The sequence below is a fragment of the Penicillium manginii genome, assembly GCF_028828005.1.
Source record: "Penicillium manginii strain IBT 31320 chromosome Unknown utg000002l:1.0-5564898.0:1.0-5567710.0, whole genome shotgun sequence".
NCBI classification, from domain to species: domain Eukaryota; kingdom Fungi; phylum Ascomycota; class Eurotiomycetes; order Eurotiales; family Aspergillaceae; genus Penicillium; species Penicillium manginii.
The window spans coordinates 872674-900485 of record NW_026643103.1 but is presented as its reverse complement, the minus strand read 5'-3'; the positions used below and the strand labels follow the sequence as shown (position 1 = coordinate 900485).

The 27812-nt window shown below is 48.4% G+C and overlaps 6 protein-coding genes across 6 annotated transcripts; 1 reads left to right on the top strand and 5 right to left on the bottom strand.

The window, feature by feature from the left end:
• Positions 1-834: 834 nt before the first annotated feature.
• N7533_001622 (uncharacterized protein) lies at positions 835-1544 on the bottom strand (the record flags this gene model as incomplete). The annotated part of the gene is made up of 2 exons (XM_057098272.1): positions 835-969; positions 1038-1544. 2 exons carry the CDS (start codon positions 1542-1544, stop codon positions 835-837), a joined length of 642 nt encoding a protein of 213 aa, XP_056963408.1.
• A 495-nt stretch (positions 1545-2039) lies between these two features.
• Positions 2040-4336, bottom strand: N7533_001621 (WD40 repeat domain-containing protein; the record flags this gene model as incomplete). The annotated part of the gene is made up of 2 exons (XM_057098271.1): positions 2040-3199; positions 3256-4336. The coding sequence occupies 2 exons, from the start codon at positions 4334-4336 to the stop codon at positions 2040-2042; spliced, it is 2241 nt and encodes a 746-aa protein (XP_056963407.1).
• Positions 4337-6498: 2162 nt separating this feature from the next.
• Positions 6499-10273, bottom strand: chsF (chitin synthase CHS3; the record flags this gene model as incomplete). Its single annotated transcript, XM_057098270.1, has 2 exons — positions 6499-7486; positions 7539-10273. 2 exons carry the CDS (start codon positions 10271-10273, stop codon positions 6499-6501), a joined length of 3723 nt encoding a protein of 1240 aa, XP_056963406.1.
• A 3788-nt stretch (positions 10274-14061) lies between these two features.
• On the top strand, positions 14062-16229 carry chs3 (putative chitin synthase activator (Chs3); the record flags this gene model as incomplete). The annotated part of the gene is made up of 3 exons (XM_057098269.1): positions 14062-15847; positions 15910-16125; positions 16174-16229. The coding sequence occupies 3 exons, from the start codon at positions 14062-14064 to the stop codon at positions 16227-16229; spliced, it is 2058 nt and encodes a 685-aa protein (XP_056963405.1).
• A 1523-nt stretch (positions 16230-17752) lies between these two features.
• Positions 17753-18816, bottom strand: N7533_001618 (uncharacterized protein; the record flags this gene model as incomplete). Its single annotated transcript, XM_057098268.1, has 3 exons — positions 17753-17782; positions 17831-18618; positions 18675-18816. 3 exons carry the CDS (start codon positions 18814-18816, stop codon positions 17753-17755), a joined length of 960 nt encoding a protein of 319 aa, XP_056963404.1.
• A 2005-nt stretch (positions 18817-20821) lies between these two features.
• Positions 20822-24662, bottom strand: N7533_001617 (uncharacterized protein; the record flags this gene model as incomplete). Its single annotated transcript, XM_057098267.1, has 6 exons — positions 20822-21822; positions 21876-22082; positions 22142-22908; positions 22973-23102; positions 23167-23950; positions 24018-24662. The coding sequence occupies 6 exons, from the start codon at positions 24660-24662 to the stop codon at positions 20822-20824; spliced, it is 3534 nt and encodes a 1177-aa protein (XP_056963403.1).
• Positions 24663-27812: the final 3150 nt, after the last annotated feature.

Below are 27812 nucleotides of genomic sequence, written 5' to 3'. Positions count from 1 at the left end.
TCAATTCTACTAGCTATCAGACTTGAGGGAGGACATACAGAATTAATCTTCTTCTATAACAGTGTGGTGATCACCTCCCACCTCTCCTACCATCTAGTAGACTTACATAATTAGTTTGACTTGCCCAGGTGGCTTAACGAACGATTAATGAAAACAGAATTTCAAAGGAGGATACCTGCCTAGGTAGGTATCTATAACTTTATGACATAAATTCAATTGTTTATCATGGTGCCTCATGTGGCTTTCCCTTGCCTTTTTAGCCTCCGATTTGTCTTCCAAGGTTCATGGCGGAAAGGACGTCAGTTACAGGGCCGCGGGGATTTTATGACCTTTTCTTTATTAGCATCAAGCCACACAACCTGAGTGATATTAAGAGAATATTAATCTTGGGCCCTCTTCAGCCCGGATGTTGTCTTCACTCACCCACACATAAAATCAACGTGATTATCTCAAATATTTTAGTAGAAGATGAAATCATTTATGCTCCTCGTTATGATTAGGTGAAGGGATGTCAGTTAATCTTCTTAGGCTTTCCTTCTAATACTCATGGACTGCCGCTCTATAAGACTCGGATCAAACTTGAACTCTGTTCAAGTTAGAAGTAACGCTAGTTTAGCGCGGATCTAGCTAGCTTCGTGCTCGAACTCATTGAACTACAGCTATCGCGATACTACTCCTACTTGTATAGCGCTCCATTTGCATGGCAATAAGTTCATACCATCGAACTATGCAATTTAATTCGTATTCATCGATTTCATAGCATCCAGGTTGACATTCCGAAGACACAGCGAGAAACTAGCGCTACTAAGTAAAAGCCAGCAGACAAAATCCCCTTTACAGGAACTTGCTAGCCAGGCTCATCAAGCCGCTAGCACCACCTGTTCCGCTAATACCACCATTGCCACCCTTCATGTACATCTTCAGCGCCATCTCGGCAGCAGAGTTAACGGCAGACTGCTTGTCACCAGACTGTATAGCTACAGTTAGCACCACATCCTTTAGATATAAACACCCACCCCGGGGGATCATCAACTCACCACATTCCCGGTAGAATTCTTCTCATCCCAGAGCTTACTAGCCTGCGCCATAGCAAGACCCATCAACTTGTTCTTATCCATACCCCCGTCCGACGACCCACCACCACCGGTAAACATCTTCAGCGCCTGCATCGCCGCGCCCGCACCAACGGTACCAGAATCGTGGCTTCGCTCATCGCTTCCGCCGCCGTACATAGCCTGGTGCGCGTTCATGGCGTGCGCCTCGTCAACCTCGTACTTGGAGGTATCGGCGTACTCGCTCTTGCGCTCTTTGATGAAGGATAGCGCGCTGTCGAAGAATGAGCGGTCTTCGCTGCTGTGTTCTTGGGTGGCGTGGTGGGCTGCGCTGCTGAAGTCGTCGTGTTGGGACTCGTTGTTGTAGGAGGGCGGTCCGTTGTAGCGTGTGTCGCGGAAGTCGGCGTTTTGGTCGTAGTAGTTGGCGCTGGCGCCGGCGCCGGAGTTGGAGTTGTACTCGTTGCTGCGGCCGTATTCGTTGTTGTAGGACATGATGGAGAGATGGATATGGGGGATGTGGATGAGAGATGTGGATGGATGGATGGATGAGAGTAGGAGGAACAAGCAAAAGCAAAAGGAGGGGTATTTGGGCTGAGCTGAGCTGGACTGAGTTGGAACTTGGTGGGGCTGTGGAGTCGAATGATCGAGGAAGTTCTAGTGGATCGATTGAAATAGTCTTACACTAGTTAACTACTAGTAGTACATCACTTTGGAACTTGAATCAATTCCACAAGATCTCATGGTAGTATCATTCACAAAAACGGCAAGACATAGTCATTCTTCGATATATGTGATACACTCTATGCAAAGTACAGATAGCCAACAACACCAGAACCCAGGGTATCAAATGCCGCAAAGCAGGAACAAGGAGAACAAAACAAAGACAAAAAAGAAAGCAAAAAGCAAAAGAGAACTGCCAATCGAGCCAGATTGTGACAGTAAAAGGGAAAACGCAGATCTAACAAATCAGCGAAAGATCCCACCGACCTAAAGAACAAACAAATCATGCTCCTCATCACTAAAATTCCTCAAAAACCTCAACCCACGCTCCCTCCTTCCTAAAACACACCTCTCATCCCCATCAAGCCCCTCCTCACCGACAAACTCATTAGCCAAATCCACGACCCCAAATTCCCGCCCCCACTCCCGCCGCTGATACTGCATAAACCCGCCAAAATGCGGATCCGTATTCGCGACCCAGACCGTCCCGCCATCCGGCGAGAAATCCGCGCCGCCGATCTCGCCGAAGAAATCGTGCACCTGCCGTGATTGGTAGAGCTGGGCGTCGATGATGGATATTCGGTCTGCGGGTTCGGCGCAGAGGAGGGTTCGGGGACCGCCGCCTACGGGGGAGAAGTGTAGGGATCGGTAGCCTGCGACGTCGGAGTCGATGGTTTCGAGGATTCGCCATGTGCGCGCGTCCCAGATTATTACTTTTTTGTCTTGGTTGCTTGTGGCTATGTGTCGCATATCTGGGGACCAGGCGCAGGCGAAGCCAAAGTCTTCGTGTCCGCGTAGAGGGTGGACTGGTTTTCCGGTGTCGGCTTCGATGACCCATGCATCGGGAGAGTCGCCGATGACGACACGGAGCCGGCTGTCTGGAGATGTGGCGGTGCAGTTGATGGGGCGGGAGAGTTCTTGGTCGGAGAGGAAGACGTTTGTTTCGCAGTCTAGAATTCGAAGGTGGCGGTCGTTGGAGGAGAAGACGCAGATTGGAGCAGGGCCGGTTCGGTTTGGAACGAGATCCACGTGGTTTGTGATGCCGTCGCTCGGGTCGGGCGTGACTAGGCCCTTGACGCCGGATCCTGCGCCGTCGGACGCTTGAAGGGCGTATTCGCCGCAGAAACCGCCTGCGATTGTGAGGCCGTGCGCGGTTTTCATGCTGGAGATTTTGACTGGGCCTAGGAAGCCGCTTTCTGGATATGCTCGTGATAGGTCGATGAGGACTCGGTTCTCGTCGAACGATGGGGCCCATGAGTATACTTTGGAGCGGCTGGCGAAGTTGATGGTGTTGTAGGCCGGAACCGACATGAGATTTCGTAGTTGGAAGTGTTCGATCGTGGCTTTGTGGGCGCTGTGCATTGATGTCTCCTGGAAGAATAATTCATCTTGGGGGAGAGATGGTTGAGGCCGCGGCTGTGGGAGTTCTTGGGAATATTGTGGTATGATGTATACCATGCATCGCGAAGGGCGCGCGCCTCACTGCGTTTGACTTTCAATGTCTCGGCCCAAGGGATTTGTTGGAGATCATAAATGTCATCTTCATATGTATGTGGCCGGTACACATCACGCGGAGGAGTCCAGCTCATCATTTTCGATAACGGGCGTAGCTGCGGAGGGATCCTGTGCTCCGAATGGAACCCGTGTGGTATAATGTTTGTTTGGAGAACCCACCGCTGGATGAATTCGTCGATAGTAAGGTTTCGCTCATGGGTTGTAGTGTGGATGATGGAAGGAGGGTGAGCATCAAGCTCATCGACTCCCGGGAAAGGACCTGTAGGCGGGGTGCCCGGCACCTGAGGAATATCCACATCTTGGATATCATAGTTGATGGTGTGATAAAACTCGTCCAGGTCCACTTCATGCGTAGCAGCCTCTGGAGACCGCGGCTCATTTTCCTCTCGGTAATATTCCTCCTCGTCGGGGTAAAAACGGAGAAAATCTTCAAATTCATCATCCGGGGTAGTCGACGGCGATGTGTGGTCCTCGAATTCGGGATCGTAATCCATCACCATGTCCTTCTCAATATCGCTCTCGTTGACAATTGTCGCAATACTGGGCCATGTTGCGGTGCGCTCGATCAAGTCTTGCACAATGCCTTCCATGTCGATATCGGTATCGTCCGACGAGTGTGGTGAGAGAGTATTCGACCCAGTCGGCACACTATCCCCGTCAGATAGTGCGTCAAATGATAGTGGCGAAAAATGATTTCCAGGATTCAGAGATGAGTGCACTTGGTCGCTGAGGGTTGAATGGGGATGGTGGTGATGGTATCGCGGAATGGACCTGCCTGTCATCGCGTGCACCACCTCCGACACTAAGAGCGAATTGCTCTCCTCATCCACGGCATGCGGGTATTGCGCGATGGCAGCGAGAGCCGCGACTCCGACATTGTGCAACCTTTGATCCTCTTCGGACGCCATGTCTGTAGCTGTCGCTGGTGCATGTGAAAGTGCAGGTGTGGGTGCAAGGTTTTGCGTCGTCAATGTAGCGCCGGCATTCTGCGGCGCGGGAGGTCTGTCCCCGTCGCTGGGGAAATGCAAGGAAGATGCAGCGTTATTCATTACTCGTGGATGAGCTGATACGCAGGCAGCATCACATGACTCATGGCGAGGAGTCGTCAGAGAAGACGTTGAATGACGGGGAAAGGTGGGTGATGGCGTATGTGCGGCGTGGGTCCCATCAAGCATTGCCCGTCATGGAGGGGGGTGCAACAGTATCCGCAGGTCGGTCCGGGGAATATCGAATGGAAATGGCGGGGATGGGGGGAGCGAAAAGCCGCGCAAGTCGGATCCGCCGATGGGATGTCAAAAGAATGTCAGGCACGAGAAGGAGGGCGGATGATCAGGTCTCGAATAGGCAGCCGGTGCAAGAATGATTGGCAGCAAAAGTTACACGAGTTATTGCTGAGCTAAAGTGTGGTATATTTAGGACGCTGGTTCCTGGGATATGCGGTATTCCAGGTGACTTTGGTCGGGGCGTGGCGCAGGTGCAAGTCACCAATTGCGGACAACGGGGAGACAAGATGCGGGCGAAACAGAAATGCCGAGGCGACGGTTGGACTTGATGATAAGATCGCGCCGGTGGTAAGGCAACCGAGAAGGAGGGGCAGTGTAGGTAAAAAGCCCACGAGGGGAATGTGGGACTGCCGACCGTTAAAGTGAGAGGGTAGGGGTGAGTATGAGTGGGAAAGTTGGGATGATTGGATAATCAGTGACACCCGAGGGTCCCTCTGTATCTCCTTTTGTGACTGGTCTGCTATAGACCAGGGGGGGGTGGTCACGGTTAACACCGCTAAGAATTCACGGCAGGTATAAGTGTGGATGAGGGTGGAGGCGAGATGGTAAGAAGTAGAGCCGGCACTCGCGGGGCGAGGTTTCAAACTTATGATCACCAAGCCTGAAAGGGACCGAAAAAGGAAAATTGGAGAAGTGAGAGTGAGAGGACTGAGCGTGGGCCGTTCTTCCCGTCCAACGCCAAGTCGAAGGTGCAAATAAGGAGATGGGGGGGCACTGATCCACGTTGTCTGAGCGTAATTTAACACGGCGAGGGCTGGCAGGACATGACAGGTGGAAAAAGGAGCCAGGTGGAGTAGTATCAGCGAGGGTTCAGCGGATCATTGAGTAAAGGGCGATGGCAGTGCTCAACGCCGAGTGGTGATCAGATCCAAGGATGACAGTAAGAGGCTGATAGCGGGATGCAGGATGACGAAAGGAGGAGAGAAGTGGGGTGCAGCTGGAGTCGAGCGATGGCCAATGCTGGGCGCAGTTAGTGTAGGCAGCCGAGACGAATTGGTGATGTGTTAGCTGGACAGGTAATTGCGCAATATAGAAAAGAAGCAAAGAAGCAGTTCAGGAGATGAGGAGTATGGAATTAGGGCGGAAAAAGGATGAGGGGGGAGAGAAGTTGAGGTGAAGTCGAAGTCGAATTGGACGAGTCGATCACGAAGTCTTGGCGTTAGTCAGCACTACAAAGTATAGACCGTACAAGTACTATGAGTTATGTTAGTTATAAGTTGCAGTTATACTACAAACTCATCTAACATTGAGATAATAGAGCAGACAGTACTATACCTAGGTAAGCACTCAACACGCATAACTCAATATCGGAAAAAGGGTGCGGATGTAAATCATCGCTGCAGGGAGTGACGCACCGCAGATCCGTGAGCTGAGCCTGTGACCTGCGCTTGGGTCCATTGGGCACTCCTTGGGCTGATAATCCTTGCAAAGGATCCCTGTCACTAGTACGGAGTGGGGAAGCTATACATCAAATCAACTACTGGTATAGTCCATGGATAGTATCAACTACGGCAAAGCAGAAGCAGGCCAGGTTGAGAAATGTAAGCATTATGTAGTTGACATCCAACCCTGAATGGCTAGCATGCAGTACGATTATTAATAGTAAAATAATAGTAGCTTCACTGGGGAGACCGTAGAAGGAGGGAATAATTCAGTGTTTCAAGTTCATATCCACAGAGCACGCTCGACTCGCTGTATAATAAGATACACATAATAAATGCCAGAAAAATACAATAAATGCACAACACTCGTTCAATAATAGCTCGTCAATCGTGCAGCACCATGTCTTCTTTCAAAGTCCCAGCTGATTAGTTTAAAAACGCCTCCGAGATTCGGTATGTGAATGGGAATATTAAATCACAGAATATATGCCAAAACGAAAGCAGAAAAAAAGAAGAAGTACAAAAAGTTGTAGAAAATGAATCCGCTCAATAATCAGAGTACGTCTCGTAATGTGAGTACCCATTCGTCGGCGCATGTGGGTGCGCCCAGGCGCTGTTTCGTAGACGTCGTTCTGCAATGCATGTCAGAAAATCCAAATCCAAAATGCCACCACCAGGGTGGGTTACCAATGAGCCTGTCCAGGCTAGCAGGGGGGGTGGGATCTTACCTTTCTCGAAATCGCGCCACCTTTTCATGGTGATCTGAGTACTGTCGAATTCGCCCTCGGCATCTCCATGGCCCTTGTCTTTCTCCCCGGCTGTCTTTCGCGTATCTCCCCAGCTAAAGTCGTCGAATTTCCAGAATGCGTAGGTGGGAAGAACGAAGTTCCAAATTGGCAGTGAGAGCAGATAAATCAGCATCCACAACACGTAGACAAGTCGGTGTGCGGTGACGACGATCAGTACACCGGGGAGACCGAGAATCAGCGCGAGAAGAACCAAGGGAATGACTTGGACGGGTTTCTTGACAATTGAGGAGACAACAACGTAGATGGTAAATGAGATGGCAGCAGGTAGTACAAGGGTACCAATAAGCTCGATGAAGATGACAAATTGCATGCTGAAGCAGAAGGTACCACAGAGGTCACGGACAAGTACGAGTTCGAGTAAATTGTGCACAGTACTGTTGATCCATCGGCGACGTTGCGACAGGAGAACCATGAACTTATCCGGCACAACCGTCTTACACACAGCTTGCGGGACGAAAACCTGCTTGCGCTTGGGGAAGGTCTTCAACATGAGCGTTGTCAAGTAACGGTCCTCTCCCAGCAGCAATAAGTTCTTCTTGTGCAGAGTGTCGACCACATTCTCAGAGTAGTGCTCGACGATATCCGGGTTGGCCAAAATAGGGACCCAGTAGTTTTGACCACCCTTGGGAGCCTTGATGCGATACATGGTGAAGCAACCGGGGAGACAGGTGACACCACCGAAGACGGATTCGAAAGATTTCGCCTGATGGTGAGAAATGAAATACCTTGATTGTGTTAGTTGGTTCGGCACTACCGCATACAGAGAGAGGAACTCACTCGAAGACTTGAATCATGGTGACCCAACTGTCAGTCTTGTTGGCAATCTTCGTCTCGCCACACAAACCCATAATCTCGGGATCCTTCACCATGGCAGAAACCATGTGTGTCAAACTGTCCGGGAATACCTTTGTGTCGGCGTCGACCATCAGACAAACCTCGTAGAAATCGGGCGGGATTCCCGTGACATTCCACAAGCCATTGAAGATTTCGAATTCTAGCTCCGTCATCCGTTCATCAAACATCACTTTTTGCAAGAAAGACATCAGGACGATCTGGCTGTCGCGCTTTCCTCGATTGCCCGGCTTCGAAACAGTCGACTCTGCCGGGGTGCCACATTTGACGATGACCATCATCGGCATGCGTTGCTGCCTCTCGGGGGGAATGACAGATGTCTCGCCGTAGTCATAGAATCCAGTGTATACCTTGGCCATGTTGTGGCGCTTTGAGCCAGTAGCCACGGCTACATAGGAGAACGGCTGGACTTCATCTGGAACTATCACATGTTCCTTCATCATGCCAATGACAATCTCAGGGGTCGAGAACTCTTCACCTTTACCCTTGATAATACCATCGCAGATTACAAGAAGAGTCTTATGGCTGTTCGGGTAATCGGTCATGGCAATCGAGTCCAGGGTCGTACGGATACCGTCTTCACCTTCCGAGTAACATGTCACCAGGCACAGTGCATGGGCCAATGGGTAGCCAAACGGTTGCCATTCGGGCGGAGGCTGGGGAACGACTGCTTCGTGGATGAATCCCGCTGGCCCGGAACCTTCAGACTCGGGAACGAATTCAGAATAGCCGTGATCCTGCTGACCAGGGACCAAGCTTGTCCGACTAGCGGCAGCATTGTTGCGAGAGTTTTCGGCGCTTAATGACCCACCACTGCCATTGTGGCTGGACTTATACATTGTACCGGTCGTAGTGGAGGTGGGCATCAGCCGGGATGTGGAGTTTTGGCTCGCCATGGTGACATATGGGCTTCGTTGTTTGCCGCTACCGGAAGAGCTGTTTACCACGTAAGGGCTGGAAAAGCGGGAGGTTGTGGGAAGGAAGCTCGCGCGTTTGCTCAGATGGTCGGGGGCGGGAGGGTCGGCGATTCGAGGACCAGGTCGATAGATGTCATTGGACCAGTCTTCAATCTGTTGGTTTCGAGTTTTGGCATCCGAAGCGATGCTTGTGTTCTGCGCCCCGAACTTGGCCGCCAAAAACCATTGGAAAAGAAGAGCAAAGGCGAACTTCACGACAACGATGGACAAGATGAAGATCAACGAGACATACAACACAACTTTGGACGCAATGCAGCCGACCGTATCGGTATCGATACTACCGACCTTGATGATCTGCTCCAAACACTTGCCAACTTGCTTCTCGCCGCCACTCTGGAGATAATAGGTCAAATCAACACCACGGACTGCAGGATTGGTGCGCAGCGAATCGAACTTCTTGGGATATGACACTTGAGAGGTGTTGAACCAACGCAGCAAGTCGAGGTCCAGCACATTTCCGGAATAAATAGCCAAGTTGCGACTGGTATTCTTTGTGTCCTCCCAGGTGTAATATACATCGCCCGAGCTGCGGAGATTATAGAAAGAATTACGACCAGAGCTGCTCGTGTGACAGCCCCAGCCTTCGTAGTAAGAAGTCGTAAGGTTGGGCTCCGATGAGCCATCCTGGTTGAAAGCCGTGCAAGGGAAGTACCAACCCAAGTCACCATTGGAGTTTGTCGGCACACCGCCATCATCCTTCGCGGTGATGAGACCCTTACAGGCACCGTTGACTTGCTGGAAGAAGAAGCTGCCATCCTGGCCACCGTACTTATGTGGCAGATCGTAAAGAACATTAGACTTGGCTGGAATCCCCTCTGCTTTCGGGTGGTGTGAGCCTGTCAAGTCGTAGGCTTGGCCGTGGAAGATCATGTAACCGGAGCCAACCTTGTTGGCCTTTAGACGAACCGGTGCCGTACCACAGACGGTGGCAGTGAAACCGAAAGTCAGGAAACCGACAAATGCAGCGATCGCGAGAATAATACTGATCAGGCCAATCTTCTCTCGCCATGCCGTTCGTTGCTCTCTCTGGGGCATACCAAAGCACTTCAGGACAAAGTCTGGGATCAGACAACTGACGAGAGCGCAATAGGTCGTCCATAGATCAGGCGGCCGTGCAGCTTGCAATTCCTTCTGTTTCCTCCGGTCTTCAGCAGTTTGTGTCTTAGATACCCGGCGGGTTGACTTCTTCTTCTTTTTCGACCGATGGCGGCTCGGTACTCGATCCATGGGTTTATTCATATTGCCATGTGCCCCGTAAAGTTGTTCCCTGTCCCTGGACTTCGCATCCATGGACCTGGAGCTATTCGTCTCCGCCTCTCCATCATGATCGAGGAGCGGGTCATTTCCGGTCGCCGAGGGATGAGTCTCCATGTGATGCGACCGTTGTCTATAGTGATAATTGGGATGGTCTCGGTCCATGTGTCGTCGTTCGGGCTTGACCAGGCTCTTTTTGCGCCTCAAATCATCACCCCGCTCCAAGCGATCGTCGTCGGTTTCGGCATGTCTGCGATGGGAGTGAGAGCGTCGGCGGTGTCGGTGGTGGGAGGGGGAGGTCAGCGGGCTGTCGCTGTATGTCCCGGAATCGATATCGCGACGGCGACGGCGTTGTGAGGGTTCGCGAAAGGCGCTGCGAGTTTCCTCGCGACGTGGTGAGGCCTTCTCAGGCCGTTGCGGGAGGGACATGGTGTCTGGTGGTTCTGGGGGTTTGGATCAGTCGTCTGCGTGTGAGAGAGCCAGGTCAAGGCATTGGATGATACGAGATCACAGCAAAGCAAATCTCAAGGCAGGAAACTTTTCAACTTACCCTCCGCGACTTGCGACCATCAACAGGAGGCCAAAGTCTTGTGACGATGGTTTCAAAAATATTGTGGGTCGTCGGTTGTCTAGAACATATCTCGGGGATCAACACAGAGGAATGCGCAATCTGCAGGTCGACACGAGGGATATCGGGGGGGATGATTGAGATCAGAGATTCCACGCGAGAGGCAGAAATTCCGATGCGTGGGATAGTGGATCCGAGGATCTCGACTTGGTTGATAGAATAACAATAGCTAAGTGGGCGAATGGAAAAGTGGTTGATAGCAAGGTGACCCTCAGCTGGTCGGCCGGTGCAACGAGACGGCCGGGGGTGGAGAATAAACAAAGTGCGGTCCACACACGATTCAGCGAACGTCAGCGGGGCCGATCAGAGCAATCAACGAGCGGCAGGAGAACGAGGGTTTGCAGCGATGGAGAAGCGATGGAGGGAGGAAACGAAGGTGGATTTGAAGTAAGTGAAGTGAGTGAAGTGAGTGAGGTGAACGTGACTGAGAGAGTCTGGAAGGCAGGCAAAACAAAGGCAGGTGCGACCGGGGGGGAGGGTCCCGTGACGGTCTCACTCTTCCTTCATAACTTTAGTACATTTCTACATTAATAGATTAGTATAGTTAGCCCTGGAGTGTATATTGGTAACTAATGGTGTATAGTGTATATTGTATCTTGTATCTTGTATACTACCTATAGTATAATGCATTCCACTCATATACTCGACAAAGAGCAATTCTCCCATTCTACCTTCTGTTTTCTCTGGGTTACCCCGTCGCTAGGGTCAATTCCCTCAGCAAATCACGGCCCCTCCTCGGTTACACCCTCCCCGTTTCGCGCCAAACCAATTCAGGTCTAGCCTTGCACTTTAGCACCACAAAGACTAGAAGGGTCCGACGGAGTTGCATCCCAGAGTGGTCGAAATTTGCGGTACACATTTTGGGCAGTTATCTATAGTAACACTAGACGAGATATTGGCGACCAAGGAACTGCGGACCATCTCATCCATGGGTTACTAGCACTGAGCTAGTACCTAGGTATACTAGTATTGTTCCCTTTGCCACCCCCAAAACTTAGAACAATGTCAATTCCATAAGAACACAATTCATAACCTAAGTTGTATTTCATTATTTGTGAATCCCCCGTTTCTCAAATGACTCGAATGCATACGGAGTAGTCACAGGTACGACAGGTACTGCACATTGGCAGCAAACAGTATTGTGGTGGGACTACTAATAGAACCCCCCGGGCATCCGCTTTCACTGGGGGAAGATTCAGCCGAGGGCTTATTTAATTTTAAATTTACTTTTTATTTCCCCCTCTCCACGGTCACGGGGCATTTCCAATTTTCAAGGCGCTAAGCTGCTAGTAAGTTACGCTTAGCACGAAGTAGAGGATTCTGTACAGTACAGAGTGGCAAATCGTACTCTACAATGTATACTCTGTAACCATTGCGCGGCCTGCCTCAAACAGAGCGGCAATTTGCAGCCTGAGGTAAACCGGAACTGTCATCTAGAGTTCAGCTCTATTCTATTGCAGGTCGATTTCTCCGAGCACCAATTTCAGCATTATGTACAGCCTGATAGCGTTGGGCACCCGTCACGAGAAACTGAACTTGATCCCGCTGCGGAGTGTGGAGTACGTACTACCTAGGCCGTGACCTGGCCCGCATTGATTTGCAGTGAACACCAGAATGATAATTATGCCGTACCTTGCTGCATCTACCTACCCAGAGGCCCAAACACAACCGAACTATCAAACTTATCGCAATAGCCCTGCGAGGGACGCAGAATCCGGGGCAAATCCATCAACCCCTGTGCTCGCGCCCACGGTGGATCGGCATGGCGGGCGATCCCCGCAGTGTGATATGTATCACCATGCACGCTGTGTAGTGAGAGATCGCGGGGCAGTATGGCTGATAGCCACTATTCTCAGGCTACAACTCAACTCATTCTACCCCTCGTATAGACCATAGTATGGTGCATAATAGCCTACATAAATTTCCGTCACCGACAATCGGTCGGCGTGCGGACCTGGACGTATCAGACGCGGCGCCATCTTGGCTGCCAGGATTGTGAAACGATCGCTCTCTACTAGTTCGGTTCGTCTTCGACATGGCCACTGCTGTATTTATTGGGCTCGCGGGAATAGAGGAGAACCTGGAATTGTAGATGGAGGCAGAGTATTCCCGGCCTCGTCCATCATGTCGACTGTCGCCTTTCCTACTCACAGGCACTGAGCTGAACTGAGTCCATCAGCCAAGACAGATACCCCCCAAGGCCTCAAGGCTCGGCGCATACGCGAGCAAGCAGCAAGGAGAATATCGCCATTGCGGTCCGTGGTTCGGGCCGTGCGAGTCCAAGGTCAAAGGGCTGTGAGAAAGTCAATTCGGCCTACAGCCTCTGCTGGAGTCTTTTACCGCCGTGACAGTGATGACTTGGTCCAGCGGTAAGACGTAGCCCAAGGCATAAATTTCGTGACTGCGAATGGGATTGAGAATGACTGGATTGGATTGGCCATGATTCAGAAGGCGCCACCGCGGCGGATATGCCGGAGCCTAAATTGCGCTCTGCTCGGCTGCCGCAAGTTGGAGTGCGGCTGTGACTGCGACTCGACTCGACTGCGACTGCGGGATGGATAGGGCATTGATGTCGAGTTGTAGTTGGTTGATGGATGTCAGCGGATGCAGTCTTTTCCCCGTTGTGACTAGCACCCGGGGGGGGGGGGGTTCTGACTGAACTAGAGTTGTGGCTAGTAGTTGCTCCACCGATCCGCGATCCACCAATGTCGGGAGGAAGGGAATGGATGGAGTGGGAGGGACGGAAGAGGAGATATTTGGAGAGAGATGGGGTAACCAGGTAGCCACTCGGGCAGGTTATTATCCACCTGGGCAGTGAAGCTGAATCTGATCGGAGGGTATCCGAAGGAGATCAGCTTCAACCATTGGGAAGGAAACCTGCCACGATTATCTGGGAGCTCGCATTCAGTGGAGACTGGAGTCGGGAACATACGAGGAAAACCTTTATTCAAGTTCAGCCCCAGGGATACGAGAAAATCTGGAGATGGGAAGCCCTGAGGCACCAATAGGTGGGTATAAAAATAGAATAAACTTGAAGTAGAGAGAAGAGTGGGAAGGGTTCAACTGAACACCTGACCTCCAGTATAGTAGTAGATGATCATATATTCTATATTTTACATTCTACATCAATTCTATACTATCTAGGATCATATAATATCTATAGTATACTTATTCCATCCTGCTGGTGATTGTGTTGTCAAGTGAAACAGTGTTTTGCCCCTCGCTTCACAAGTCACTCGCTTCTTCTTTCTCTTCTTGTCCTCACCTCTTTTCCTCCCGCTCCTCCTACACCTCCTCTTACTACACCTCTAGGCTCCTCCTACGTATCGCTATACTGCAATATCTACAGCAAAGTGCACCGTTTATACGTTTCCTTGCACGATCTACCCAGCCGGCTGCTCCACCGTGATCGGCATCGAGGGTTTTGGATCCCCATGTCTCCGCAATAGCACCCTCGCTCGATTTTACCTTCGCTTTGCCACTGCTTTCACCTCCACGCTCGTTTCGCTAGACTGCTAGCTTTACTACATCTATCTTCATCTGCTGCATCTATTCGTCTTGACACTACCCCCTGTCTACCCTCTCCGCCATGGCTGCTCCGGTCGCAGAGTATCCGTCCATTCCCACTCCACCTCCAGCTTATCTCCGATCGACACCTCCTTTCCCCTCTCAGCAATCCACTCCACGCAACCTTCCGAGGCCTAAGAGCTTGACCACCGACAATGTTCCTGTGATCCAAGATTCTCCTCGTTCGCCCGTGAAGATCGACTACGGCATTGGCCTTCCGCCGGCTTCAAGAGCGCCCATTGAACACTTCCACAACGGTCCCCCGACTCCCCAGCTGGAGCTGCCCGAGTTCGCCGGAATGTCAATCGACGACCCTGCGCAACCGCAGCAGACGTGGTCCCCAACATACCCGCCACGCAGGGAATCCATGCAGCATCCCCATCCTTATGGCCATACCCCCGCCAGCAGCGGATCTTGGTCGGTGATCGAGCCACATGCGCAGGATGGCACGACGGGGAACCCCAAGAAGAGCTCGGCCTCGCTCGAACATGATCTCAGCCACAATAGTTCCTCTCGCGGAAGCTTGGAAAGCGTCGCTCTCGCAACGGATAATCATGAGCCTTTGGCATATCACCACCAGCAGGAGCCCCCACAAGGCAAGCGAAAATCGACTCCCGGAATGATTCTACCAGACAATCCGTCGAGTTCTACCGATAAACTTGCCGTCAGACGGTCAAGAATCACCCGCCCACTCTCCAACCATTCGTCCAGCTCCGACCTTGCCCCGGGAGGGCACCGCCGCAACCTCTCAGCTTCTCCGTACATGCATGGAAGATCATCCTCAAGGAACTCCAGCGCATCCCACGACAATCGTTCTTCATCTTTCTTGGATCTTCTCAACACATCCTATCCGCAACCAGGCCCGGGAGCGTCAAAACTCAACAACACCTCTGTCCGCGCATCAGTCGGCAACAATGCCTCCTTACTCAGCCACAAGCAAACCTTTGAGATGTACCTGGCCAACGTGAAAAAGACAGACGAGCCCGCGGTTCTCTACGAATTCGCCGTATTTATGCTCAACTCCATGCGCGACATGCCCGCCGTCGACCTCGAAGATTCCACCTCGATCACCCGCGCCAGACTAATGCGCGAGTCCAAGTCCATCCTCCAACGTCTCGCGGATCGCAGCTACCCCTTCGCCCAGTACTATCTCGCCGATGGGTATGCGTCCGGACTCTTCAACAAGGGCAAGCCAGACCAGGACCGTGCCTTCAGCCTTTTCATCGCTGCCAGCAAACACGGCCACGTCGAGGCGTGTTATCGCACAGCGCTCTGCTACGAGTTTGGGTGGGGTTGTCGTGCGGATGGCGGTCGCGCCGTGCAATTCTACCGCCAAGCTGCGTCGAAAAACCACCCCGGAGCGATGATGCGCATGGCCAACGCCTGTCTGGCAGGAGATATGGGACTGGGTAAACGGTATCGGGAGGGTATCAAATGGATGAAGCGTGCGACCGAATCCTCGGATGCACAGTATAACGCGGCGCCCTATGAACTGGGCCTCATGCACGAGACAGGCTACGGCGATGATGTTTTCATCGACGAATCCTACGCTGCACAACTATTTACAAAGGCCGCTGAATTGGGCCATCAAGAGGCGGCGTATCGATTGGGTGATGCCTACGAACACGGAAAATTGACCTGTCCTCGTGACCCGGCTCTCAGTATTCACTTTTATACCTCGGCCGCACAGACTGGTCATCCGTTGGCTATGATGGCTCTGTGTGCGTGGTACCTTGTCGGCGCTGAACCGGTCCTTGAGAAGGACGAGAACGAGGCGTATGAATGGGCATCCAAAGCTGCTGAACTTGGTACGTACCGACTAGCCTTGATTGAATGTTCAAGTCGCTGACTAACAATTAAAACTAAACAGGCCTCGCAAAGGCAGAATATGCTGTTGGCTACTTCACTGAAATGGGCATCGGATGTCGACGTGACCCCCTCCAGGCGAACGTCTGGTACGTCAAGGCCGCCGATCAAGGTGATGAGCGTGCGAAGCACCGCATTGCTGCCATTCGAGCTGCAGCCGACGGTGCGAACCCGGTCAATGCGGCTCGACACGGCCGGTTCAGAAAGGATAAAAACCAAGGTGAGTCCTCTGTAAAGAACCTCCACACGATTAGAATTCAACTGACAGCCACGTTTTCCGCAGACGGCGACAAACCCAAACAGAAGCGTTTCATGATCTTCTAAGTTCCCTCTATGAATTCGCACAAAAATACATCTGCCCAAAGCGCCCAATCCAACTTTCATGAATGAATGCATTTCCAGCCTGTCTTTTCCCTCCCATTCCCTGTCATGATTCCCCCAATCCTTCTCGATCTTGATGTATTTTTCAATCTCGATTTCAACATTTCCTCTCTTCCGCATTCTGATGCCGAGTTCCATCCAGTTTCATCTGGCTATGCTCATATTGTGATTTTCCAGCTTTCCGGCATTAATACATACTCTGCATGTTCGACTGTCCCTTTTTTTGATGTGCCGAGTCGGTTTCTCGTGTCTGGTCTATGGTCTCTTGTACAGTGTTCATATACTCGTATATTAATCTATGGTTGATAGGACCTGTATGGGCTTTCTATTCGTGTCAAAGCGTAGGGACTTCGCGATGCAAACACACTGGCATATTTGAATACACATGCTCCTTGGGCTATCAAGTCATCTTATATTGAGAATCCGACAGATATTGGGGGGTGATGGAAATAAGGTCACTACTACACACATCCATCCACTATCTCAGTGCGTCGCGAGTAGCAGCCTGCGAACAACTCTGCTCTAGATGGTAACCGTCAAGGCCAACAGCGCCGGGGTGAGAATTTTCGAACATTTTTATCCCTGTGCCCAGATGGATCGTGAGTTACCACCGCCGAGAACCTTCGTGCGTATTCCCTTCCAAAATTGTCAATGATCGAGTCGTTACGGGCCTAACCCGAACCGATCAATGAATGATCTTTTCAAGACGTTCCTCAAAGACATAATGCTGCAGCAATTCCGTCTTCCACAATTTCCAGTCTGTGTCTCTCTCAATTCCAAATGTAGCCCAGATACCTCGGATTAACAAGAGTGTTTCATCCCAGGAGAAATCCACATCAAGGCCGAAGATGAATCTCCCCAAGGTGATCATCTTTTATATATTATTTTGCTTGTATTCAGTGGCACGCTGGGGCACTCTCATCCTCATGTTTATGTCCCTCAGATCGCTACCACCCGGCTCCTATGTCACGATTGATTGGTTGTCCACGATCCCTCATATTTAGCCGTTTGTTCTGATCCTTGACAAAGGGGTTCTGCATCCATAGTATGCATGGCCTTTTCTGAATTCCTTCTTCGCTGCCTCAATTTATCTGTTTCAGTAGCAATACTAGTCAGCCCTGACTGGAGTCCTTCGCATCCGGAATGGTCCATTCAGAGAGTTCCTGGCCCCCACATTGGGTGTCACTTGAGACTTTTAAACCCATCAAAAAAAGGAAATTCTGCAGTTTGAAGATTACAGATAGGAGGGAAACAAAGACAGAGATTAAAGAGCTTGAAGAATCTTCATCCTCCAAATCCTGAACTGATGGGAAGAACGGTTTAATTAGCCCTACTAATTACTAGTGGGTATCGATACCATATTCATCGTGTGATATTTGATTCAAGTTGGCAAATACATTCGAACAGCACAAGTAGATTGGGTAACACTTTTGATTTTTGGTGTTCATGATAAACCAAAAAGGTGATCAATAATAAATAGGGAATTGACCGAGGAACTGTTAAATGTTAGCACGTGTCACCTGTTATCTTCCAAGTATACATACCTGCATGGGATCATTGAACCGGAGCCCAATATCCAAAGAGCTGATCTTCTTGATCTCGCTCTCCTCCAAATCAAACTCAGTGGATGTCAAGTTCAAGCCCATCCGTTCGACATTGGTACTTCTCGGGATGACCACAATGTCGCGCTGGGTCGCCCAACGGAGAAGAACCTGCGATGGGGTCTTTTGCACTCGTTGGGCAATTGAAACAATCTCTGGATGCTCAAGAAGCGATAATATCTTTCCGGCTTCAGTACCTTCTAGCTGTGGATACGCGACGCCTCCGAAGGAAGAGAAGGCCATGACCGCAAGGCCATGCTTCTGCGCAAATTGAACAAGATGATCCTGGGCTAGGTATGGATGAAGTTCAATCTGTAAAGCCACAGGTTGAATGCGTGCATAGCGTAGGAGATCCATCAACAAGGAACCCGAGAAGTTGGAAACTCCAATGTTCTTGACGGAACCCTGATCCACCAGCTTCTCCATTGCCTGCCAGGTTTCCTGGATGCTGGCCGTACTGGTCTCCACGCGTTGATCTTCATAAAACCACCCCGGAGGATAACGCACGGCTGGATCGACGTATTTCAAGGAAATGGGGAAATGGATCAGATACAGATCGAAATAGTCCACTTGCCAATCCGCCAGTTGCTTTTGAGCTATTTCTTGCACTCGGTGCGCTTCATGATAGGTATTCCAAAGCTTGGAGACAATGAATAGATCCTCTCGTTTGACCAATCCATCTTTGATGGCGCGGGTGATGCCTTCACCAGCTCCAGCTTCATTGCCGTAGTCTATGTTCATCTGTCAGCGAAGTGCATGAGTGCCATCATAGTATGAAGTGCAATACCGCAAGCACCATCAAACATCCTGTAACCAGCTTTGATGGCATTATAGACAGCGTCGCCGCAGGAGTCATTGTCGATTCTCCATAGGCCAAATCCAACCAAAGGCAGCTTCTTGCCACCGCTACCGATCGAAATGGATGCCATTTCCAAGTTGGTTGCACAAATACACCAAGGTAGTTCGGCTTGTGCGGGTTTTTTGGGACTCAAATTCAAGTCAAGTAGGGAAGGAAGTCAAGTTCACAGTACACACCGTTCTAAGCGTAGGTGGTTTTCTTATACAGCGAAACAAAGATGGAGATGCCACAAATACCACCTTCCGAATCTGGTCCCCGGGCGGGAATTAGTCATTGAATTTGCCAGCTGCCCGCGCCTAATTTCGCTTGGACCTTCTGCCGAATTTTTGATGCTCCGTATCTATACTCCGTACTCCTCTCCGGTAGTCAGTTAAAAAGGTGGTCAGTCACTGACGAGCAAATGTAAAATCTATTTGGTGTGTACTCTGTAGCGGCTAAAGCAACAAAAAACAAAAACATACAACAGCTATTGTATGGCGGTGGTCACTTAGCGCCCACGAGTCTGTCCTAGGCGGCTCGCCGCCCTAGCGGGGCGCCCCTTCAGCCTTTCACCTGAAGGGCCGGAACTGACATGCAAAAGTCGCCTTTGTGAATTCCGGCAGGGAAAAATTTGACGAGGTGCTAGAGCGCAGATGATATTAAAATGGATAGTTTTCGCTCTTCCTCACCGGGCCATCTTCACCTGGCTGCTGCTATTGATCCCTCACTCGGTCGACTCTTCGCTGCTCTCCACTATAAAGAACAAAAAGAGCGAGTATCTCTTGATCGTTCTTGACAGTATCGATAACAAGACGATAGCCCGTATAGTCCTGTTGCAGACAGAAAGGGACTATAAGGAGGCCTTGAATCTATTTGATATGTGAGGTGTCCGTTCCTCGGCGGCTCTATTTCTGGCTAATGACCTAGTTTTATCGAGTTACACCCTATATCTTAGAAATCCGCTAAATCTTCAAATAAGTAAAGGATTCTTACTCTATATAACCCTGAAAAAATATGGTCGCATCAAAGAGGAGCCTACTTTAGAGATACTGTAGGGGTTCTATCAAGACTTTTAGACAAAAATATAGAAATTCGGAGATTTATCTTTACTATAGAATATTTCGTTACACTTAAAGAGGTTTGAACTATCTTAAACTGAAAGGTAGATTTTAACTAACTCTATAGTAGTATATTAGTAGTAATCTGAGGTCTTAACTATCTACTATAGAGATGACAAAGAATATATTTTTTCCCTAAATAATCTGATAATAGTAATAATATAACTCTAGTGTTAAGATTTGTATAAATATTATAGATATTTTCTAGATTGATCCTAGATCTAGCTGAGTACTATAATATTACTCTATCACTTTATCTCTATAAGAATAGGAGAGGTCTATAAGTTAACTGTATAGTAGAGATTGGCTAGATAGTGTAATAAAGACGATATTGGCCATATAAAACCGGCCAGCCATTTGCTGCATTGGGTGAGAGTGGTTTTGAGATGGGACCTCGAGCCTCTTGGGGAGGTTACGCATGGAACCCTTTACTGGAACAACCAGCAAGAAAATTAGAGCATTGACAACAACATTGTATTATACGTCAGACATACAGGGCATATGGCTTAATTCCGCAAATATACATACTCCAATTGAAATACCACTTTTATTCTTATCATATATCTCTTGCGACTTTTGATTAGAGCTCTCTTGCTTGGATTCGTAAGTCCTATTTCCATTGCCCATGACGACTCGTTTTTTGTCTTTCATGTTGGATTTTTCAAGTTGAGAGAAATAGAAAATGGTCACGGTTTAGTGGAGATAGCACCAGCCCAGTCAGTGAAGGTACTCAAGGAGGGAACTGAACACTTTTGGATTTGCTTCACAAGGAGTGAGACTGCTCGTCCATCAGAGTATCAAATCTAAGATTCTAGCTACAATTTATTATCAAAATCGCTCATATTTCGTGTCCGATCTTGGTGGCAGCCTCGCCATTGGGATAGCTCTATGAATCTGAAGCAAATCGAAAACCGAGTAAATGACTTAATTAATTTGACAACAAGAGTTCCTGGGTCTTCTTGAAACCCAGCAGGAACATTAAGTACGATTGTCTCTATAGAAAAGCCATTGTCTACCGGTATGCCAGTAAGGAGGTTTGCCAGCTTTCATGATCAAAAGCCGAGTTGCAGTTTGCTGGGTAAAGATTTTCCGTTCGCCCTTTGTTTGATCTAAGCGCTCACGGCAAATGTCAAGAATACTGCGATGGTGGGACTTGATTGGTGAGAAGGTAACAGGACTTCCAGAGGGGGCGAAGGAGCTGGGATCTCGTTTGACCAGACTTTCATTCCTATCGATCCAAGCAGTTATCTCCAAAGGGCTGGCTTCTCCACCCTTTTTAAAGAGTAGAGAAGCCCATTCCTCAATGGCAAGATCGACCGCCGTCTTTCCGAAGGAATTCTCCCAGCACAGTAGATCTGGCCGATATTCCAATATCAGTTTCACAAGTCCAGTAAAGTGTTTGCTGATGGTAGCATGAATTGGAAGGTTGCCTTTATCATCAGAAAGTTCTAAAAGGTCCATTTTCACCGACGTATCACACCGAAGGAGAATTTCGGCGATTTCAAGTTTGTCATCACAATCTGGGTTCAACCAACGGGTGAATGTAGGTGGTATGGGATTTTGAGAATGAGAATCTCTGCTACTGTCGATCCACAGCATGAGTGGCGTATGGCATTGTGCTTTGTTTTGCTCCAGAATCATGGCAGGAACAAGGTTCGGATCGAGCATCTCGATCATTTCATTTAGTAGATCAGCACTTCGGCAAACAATTGCTTCGTTCATGCTCCACTGAGGGCAAACAAGAGCAAGATGAAGCAAATTATTCCCAGCATGGTCTTTGACCGTTTGCTTTGCTCCGGCATCTATAAGAATGCGAGCATATTGAGGCCGACGGAATGAGAAGGCAAGACTCAAAGGTGTATAGCCCTCCTCGGTCGTCCTTTCTATATATTCGGGGTACTGGCTGATTAAGTATCGAATCAGTCGTTCGGATTCCTCGCAAGGCTCTGAATTGATCGCGCAGTGAATGACCAGGTGATCTAATTCACATTAGCAATTGTCCAACACTGCTTGAATTTTAAGGTCAAATTACCAAAGTGATGTAGAAAATCGAATACAGATTTTTCAATATTGCCCTCAGAGCCCACGAATTTTTGCACTCGGTCATCTTCTTCGTGGGCCTTGATAAACTGGACAAAAGACTCAACCGCTTCCGGGCCTATCATCCAACGTGTAGCTTCGAGATTTCCTTCCATGGCAGCGGTTAGGAGTGGCGACTTGTGATAATTTTTTGGTTGCCCTGCAGCTGATATTAGACAAAATTTCCATGATAGTAACCACCTTCCAGACACAACATACGGTCAAGGCAGAACTCTTCTTCGATCCATGGATTTTCCTGCTCGAACAGACCAACCCCAGATTCCTGAATAAGAATTTTGGCACAGTCAATTCGTCCAAACTTCAAGGCTAAAAGAAGTGAGGGATACAGAACCGAATCCAGCCTCCGGCGGCGATGATCCCTTTTAACGATCTTCTTTGTCATATTTAACAAAAATCGCAGAAGTTCAACATTGTTTTCCAATACTGCATGGTCGAGGATAGATTTGCCAGATTCGGGAAGGGGAAAATCAGTAATGATGATTTGCACGCCATCCGGCTGGCTCCAAACTCGAAATTTGTCTTTCTCTTGGGATCGAGCAGTGAATAAAGTGGCGGGACACGATGAAAGAATAGCTACCGTCAGAGGCGAAGAACGTAGTTTCACGTATTTCACGGGATCTGATTTTGGTGGCTTAGCAACCATCTCCCCCGACTCAGAGTCGAATTCAAATTCACTATCGTCAGACGAAATTAAATCTTCATCTGACGGCGGTGGCTCTTGCTCATCATCCTCGTCTCCGCAATCCCAATACTGTGGCCTGTGGGGCTTGTGCTGAGCATGAAGGATATCAATCATTTCATCCGTAATACCCCAATGACCACGCAATATGGCTATTTGCAAGGGTGTGAATCCGAGACAGTCACTTTCGCCTAAACTCAGAGGGGGTATCTTTTCAGCCTCACTTTGCCATTGAAGTGTCAGATTTCTGATCGTGTCTATGTCGCCTTTCCAGGCCGCCTCGAATCTGGATCCGGTTAGCCAAGGTTCGCAATTTATTTCCACCCAACTCGCATACGGATATCACTCACAAACTAATATAACCATCTTTTTTGGATTGATCGCCATCGATGAAAAGTATTGGTTCGTAGGGCTTTTGTTGTTCTGTGGCGGCAGACTGTTGGATTTTCCCGGTTCCTTGTGTGGGGGGGGTGTATCTGGCTGAATAGTTGTGCATTTCGGGTTAATAGACGTTGCTCTAGTATCTCGAAATTTCTTAGCCGACCCTGGATCTCTTGGCGTTTCTCAGATGTCCCTTCTGGTTCGGGATTTTCTTTGTCTTTGGTTTTGGAGTTGTCGTGAAACTCTTGAAAGTGCTGTCTTGCCCTTCTCAATACCAGTTTGGTGGCCCAGGCAGCATAGGAACCATCTGGTAAATCACTTAGGTACTCGTGATCTTGACTCTGAAGTAAAGCGGGTGGTTCAGATTCGACTGGAATCTGCGACTCAGATAGATATTCCTGCATCTCTCTGATCTTCCGCCGTGTGATGTCCAGAACAGATTCTCCCACGTGCGGTCCCCAGTGTCTGTGATCACTCGGATCGGCCCCTTTTCTCAACATATTGAAAACCATGGCAGGGTAATCCTTATGCAGCGCAGCCATGATAGGCTGTGTGGTTGATTGGAAATCCATGTAGATGTTGCGTGACGAATTACCCGGGTATGCCGATTTGATAGTAGAGACGTAATCATCGAATTCAATAATAGGCTTTGCACCAGCGTCAAGCAACTCCAAGGCAGGTTTTAGGTTTCCTGCACGAATAGCTGTTGATAGCGGTGAATACAGTCCAAATCCACTCATGCGATTTCCAAGCGACAAATGATCCATGGTCCGCAGAGTCTGCTCTCGGTCGGCCTGAAAAAAGATCTCCAACGGGATGGTATCTTTCATGGCGGCGACATAATGCAATGGCGTGGTGTAATTCAAATCTGCCTCGGCGATCGGTGCACCTAGTTGAAGTAAAGTCTTTGCCATTTCATGCGCTTTGGGGTTTTCGAGAAAAAAATGCTAATGCGAGAGGGAGGGCAGCTCCGCAGGGCATTCGGGGAGACTCTTTTTCCCCAAAGTACTTGACCTTCTTCTCGTATATCGTAATTGGTTTCTTAACGTTGGCACCAAAGGACACCAGCTCCTTCACAGAATCAACATGCCCGTGTAAGATTGCAAGATGCAAAGGAGAGCAGAATATCTCCCAAGACACACTGTCGGGATCCAAGATATCGATACCCGACTCATCCTCATCTAGATAATCTCCTGTTGGTGCCAGATTATTTGCATCCCTCAACTTGACATTGACTAGAGAAACGGGGGCGCTGGCTGCCGGGGGGTTGGAGTCACCCTGGTCCACTGCCTCTGTAGTTTTAATCGACTTCAGTGGCTCGGATACATATAATCCATTTTCTTGCGCAATATTTCGATTTCTATCACTTTTGGCGCAAAGAATTCGGATTATTTCAATGCTCCCGCGCGCGGCTGCCAAGTGCAACGAGGTATCACCTTCTGGCGTTCGGGCTGCGATTCGCGCTCCGTGGTCAATGAGTAGCTGGACTATCTCCGGAGAAGAGTCCACACAAGCTATCTGTAGCGGGGTCCGCTTGGTGCAGTGGCGCCGATTGACGTCTGTTCTTTCCTGGTTGAGACATTCCTGAACGGCACGTAGATCATTTGATACGATCGCGAGACAAAGCCGCTCTGTGTGTTCACCGATATCATCACCCATTATGACAATGTGCAATTGTGATAAAATGTCTAGGTGTATTGGATATAGTAGAACTAAGATAGTAGATTCAAGTGGCTCTGTCCATTATTTATGTATTGCTACTCGTTAGTGTCGCAAATTTTGCTCTAATTGGGGGCCATCCCTAGCTAGACGGTCATTGGCTACATTTGATAGGCAACAACCCACATCCAGGCGCCCATCCGACCTTTAGCAGCGCTAGCCTTTACTAGAACCGCCCACAAAAAGAATATTAGTATTCTCTTTAGTAGTGCCTTTTTTTTATTGTACCCTCCAAAAAGAAACAAAAAATTGTCACTCAGTTCGGCAAATTTTGATTAAACTGTCCGCTGCATTGCATCACTTTGCATGGCAGCCGATATTAAGAACAGGCAGGATATCCACCCTGCACTTTGTCGAGTCGTGGAAATTCATAGTTGAGGGCTGCTGAATGGCTCATGTTCCTGTTTTCGGCATTATGTTCCATTATCGATAATCGGTCTCGGTGTAAGTCGTTCCTTGACTTTTGTCTAGATGTACGGAGAAACTTAACTATGTTTCAGACAGAATTCAAGAGATCAAATGAACTCAATACACTTTCCCCATTAGAAACCTTTTCATCACTTTAGAAACAAGAGTTTTGTTTTTATAGTTCACCCAAATTTATCTTGGTACTTAGCTTTGTTCGCGCTTAGCAAGCCGAACAAAAAATACGTTCACGTGACAAGATAGCCTGATTAGTGAATATCTGGTCTATGATTTATGGATCGATATTCATGACTCATCAATCCATTCTCGAGGTCAAATATGACATCGTAGGTCAGGTGATTATTGACCAAATTACAGAGGTCAAATCGAGGCAGTGTATGCTACGAATGATTTATAACTTTATTATTAGCTTATACTTAACAGTCAGATCCTATCTTATATACTAAAATAGTTAGTAAATACCTTATATAATTATTTATACCTACCTTATATTAAGAATATCTTCCTTAACTAGATCTAGTAGAGAGTGAGAAGCTTCTTACTCCTACCTTAACATAAAATTAATAAAGTTTGGATATACAGACTTCTACGAGGGTAGCTTTTTCTTTATAGTAATATAATCTTTTGTAAAGGATTTTAATAACTATAGAGTGGGATCCGGCTTCTCTTTAGAGAAGTTAGTATTTATCACTTTATTATAAGAAAGTCTCTATCTGTTATATATTAATAAGCTTTAATAATCTAAAATAATATCTTCATTACCTACAGTGCCTAGTTTACCACTATGTTCTTATATTTACAGAGTATAACTAGAGTAAGTTACTTATAGTAGATAGTATTGACCACTTGTTCCTGCGCGTTCTGATACTTATATGTGAAATTACATAATACGGCATATGCCTTTCTCTCCTCTAGCTTCCTTTATATTTCTTCTAGGAACATCTTCGGTCAAGGAGCTAGGTGAAAAGAAAATAAGGAATGGTAGATTGTACTTACGCCCTCGGGCTTTTATCTACTACTACTACAGTAAATTGGGAGAAAGCAACGTATTGCAGTGGGTATTCTTACCCCTCTCACCCTGTTCTCACCCGCTCTTACCCCGTTCTTACCTCTCTCACCCCAGTCTCCAGAATTCTTACCTATATCACCCACACTCACCCTAACTCAGAAACTGACGCTATTTTAAGATCCAGGGCTCTTTAGTTATTGACCGCGTTTAGTATGTGGCTTAAGTATGGCTGAGCGGACAGAAAGCCCTGTTCTCCACACCCTATGGTCGTATGTGCTAGGTATATCAAAATAATGTTATATGTACTCACCCATCGGATCAAGAATCAACCATGCCTGTTGGTTGGGATTATTTAATGAACCAAGGCACCTAAGCGCGGAAAGTTTTGATGTCGTAAAATCCATCCACCGAGTCCATGCAAAGGGAGGGGCCACCAAGAGGCAGCGGGCTGTCTTAGCACCAGGCAGATGTTAGGTAGTCCACGTCTTGTATGACTGAGCCCGGAAATCCTAAGGGAGGTGTCACGAGGATACGTCCGAATATCCGAGGTCAGATGAGCGCCAAAGGGGGTCTTTCATTTGGCTTAAAGAATTTATGACGCAGTGTCTGGTATATCTTTCCAACCATGCTTGAAATGGCACAGAGGGAACGCAGTGAGCACCGAAACAACGCCTCCTGGAGCCTTGAGCGTTCAAGACCGCTCGCTAAGGTTGATTTACGGAATAAACAGAACATAACACCGTGACTTACCTAGGTATCACGCGTACTATACTACATGGTATTCGCTCGAAATTTCAAATTGTAAAGAAAGGATTTGTAGTCAATTTCCAAGGTTGAATGTTAGTATTGATAAAACTACCTAGTACCTAGGTAGGTATAAAAAAAACAGAGCACAGTACCTAGTACTTCTACCACCAATATCTGCACTAGGGGCCGTTCGACCAGGGCTCACGCCTAAGGCTTCGTCACAGACCCCACACCTGCCTACTCGTTGGGGCATCGTTTCTACAGTTCTAGGAACTTAGTTTTCCCGGATTCCCCATATCGCGTTCAACGCACCATGGAATGTAACTTTTTCAACACGCGAAAATGACACCACGTACGCCATTGGCACAAATCGACGTCAATTCTAGGCATGGTAAGGAATTAACTCCTTATATTCGGGGCAAAGTTGCCGCAGAATACGATTTAGGGCAGTCGTTTGCTGCAATCGGTCGCCGCTACGTAATTTCTGAATCTACAATCCGATATACCATCAAATTGGAATCGACGCGACAAAATGGCCATTCAATCGATCGCAACAGGAAACCCTGGATAATATCTGCAATTAATATGCGTCAAATCCTACGAACTATCAAACACGATCCCTTTACTACATTTATCAAAATCGGCGCCACAATCAGTTCACCCGCTTGTGGCAAGACCCTCCTCAAAATCATTTGTGAATCTGGATACAATCATTGGGAAAGCCAAAAAAAAATCAAACACTGTCTGCAGTATGCAGTCTGAGACAATTGTTAAATTGATCAAAACTTTCAACAACAGATCTCTTGGTTCCGGCATCGATGAAGATGCAGCGAAATACGTCAACTAATGTGAATTGCAGAACTTAGTGAATCATCAAGTCTTTGAACACACATTGCACCTTCTGGTAT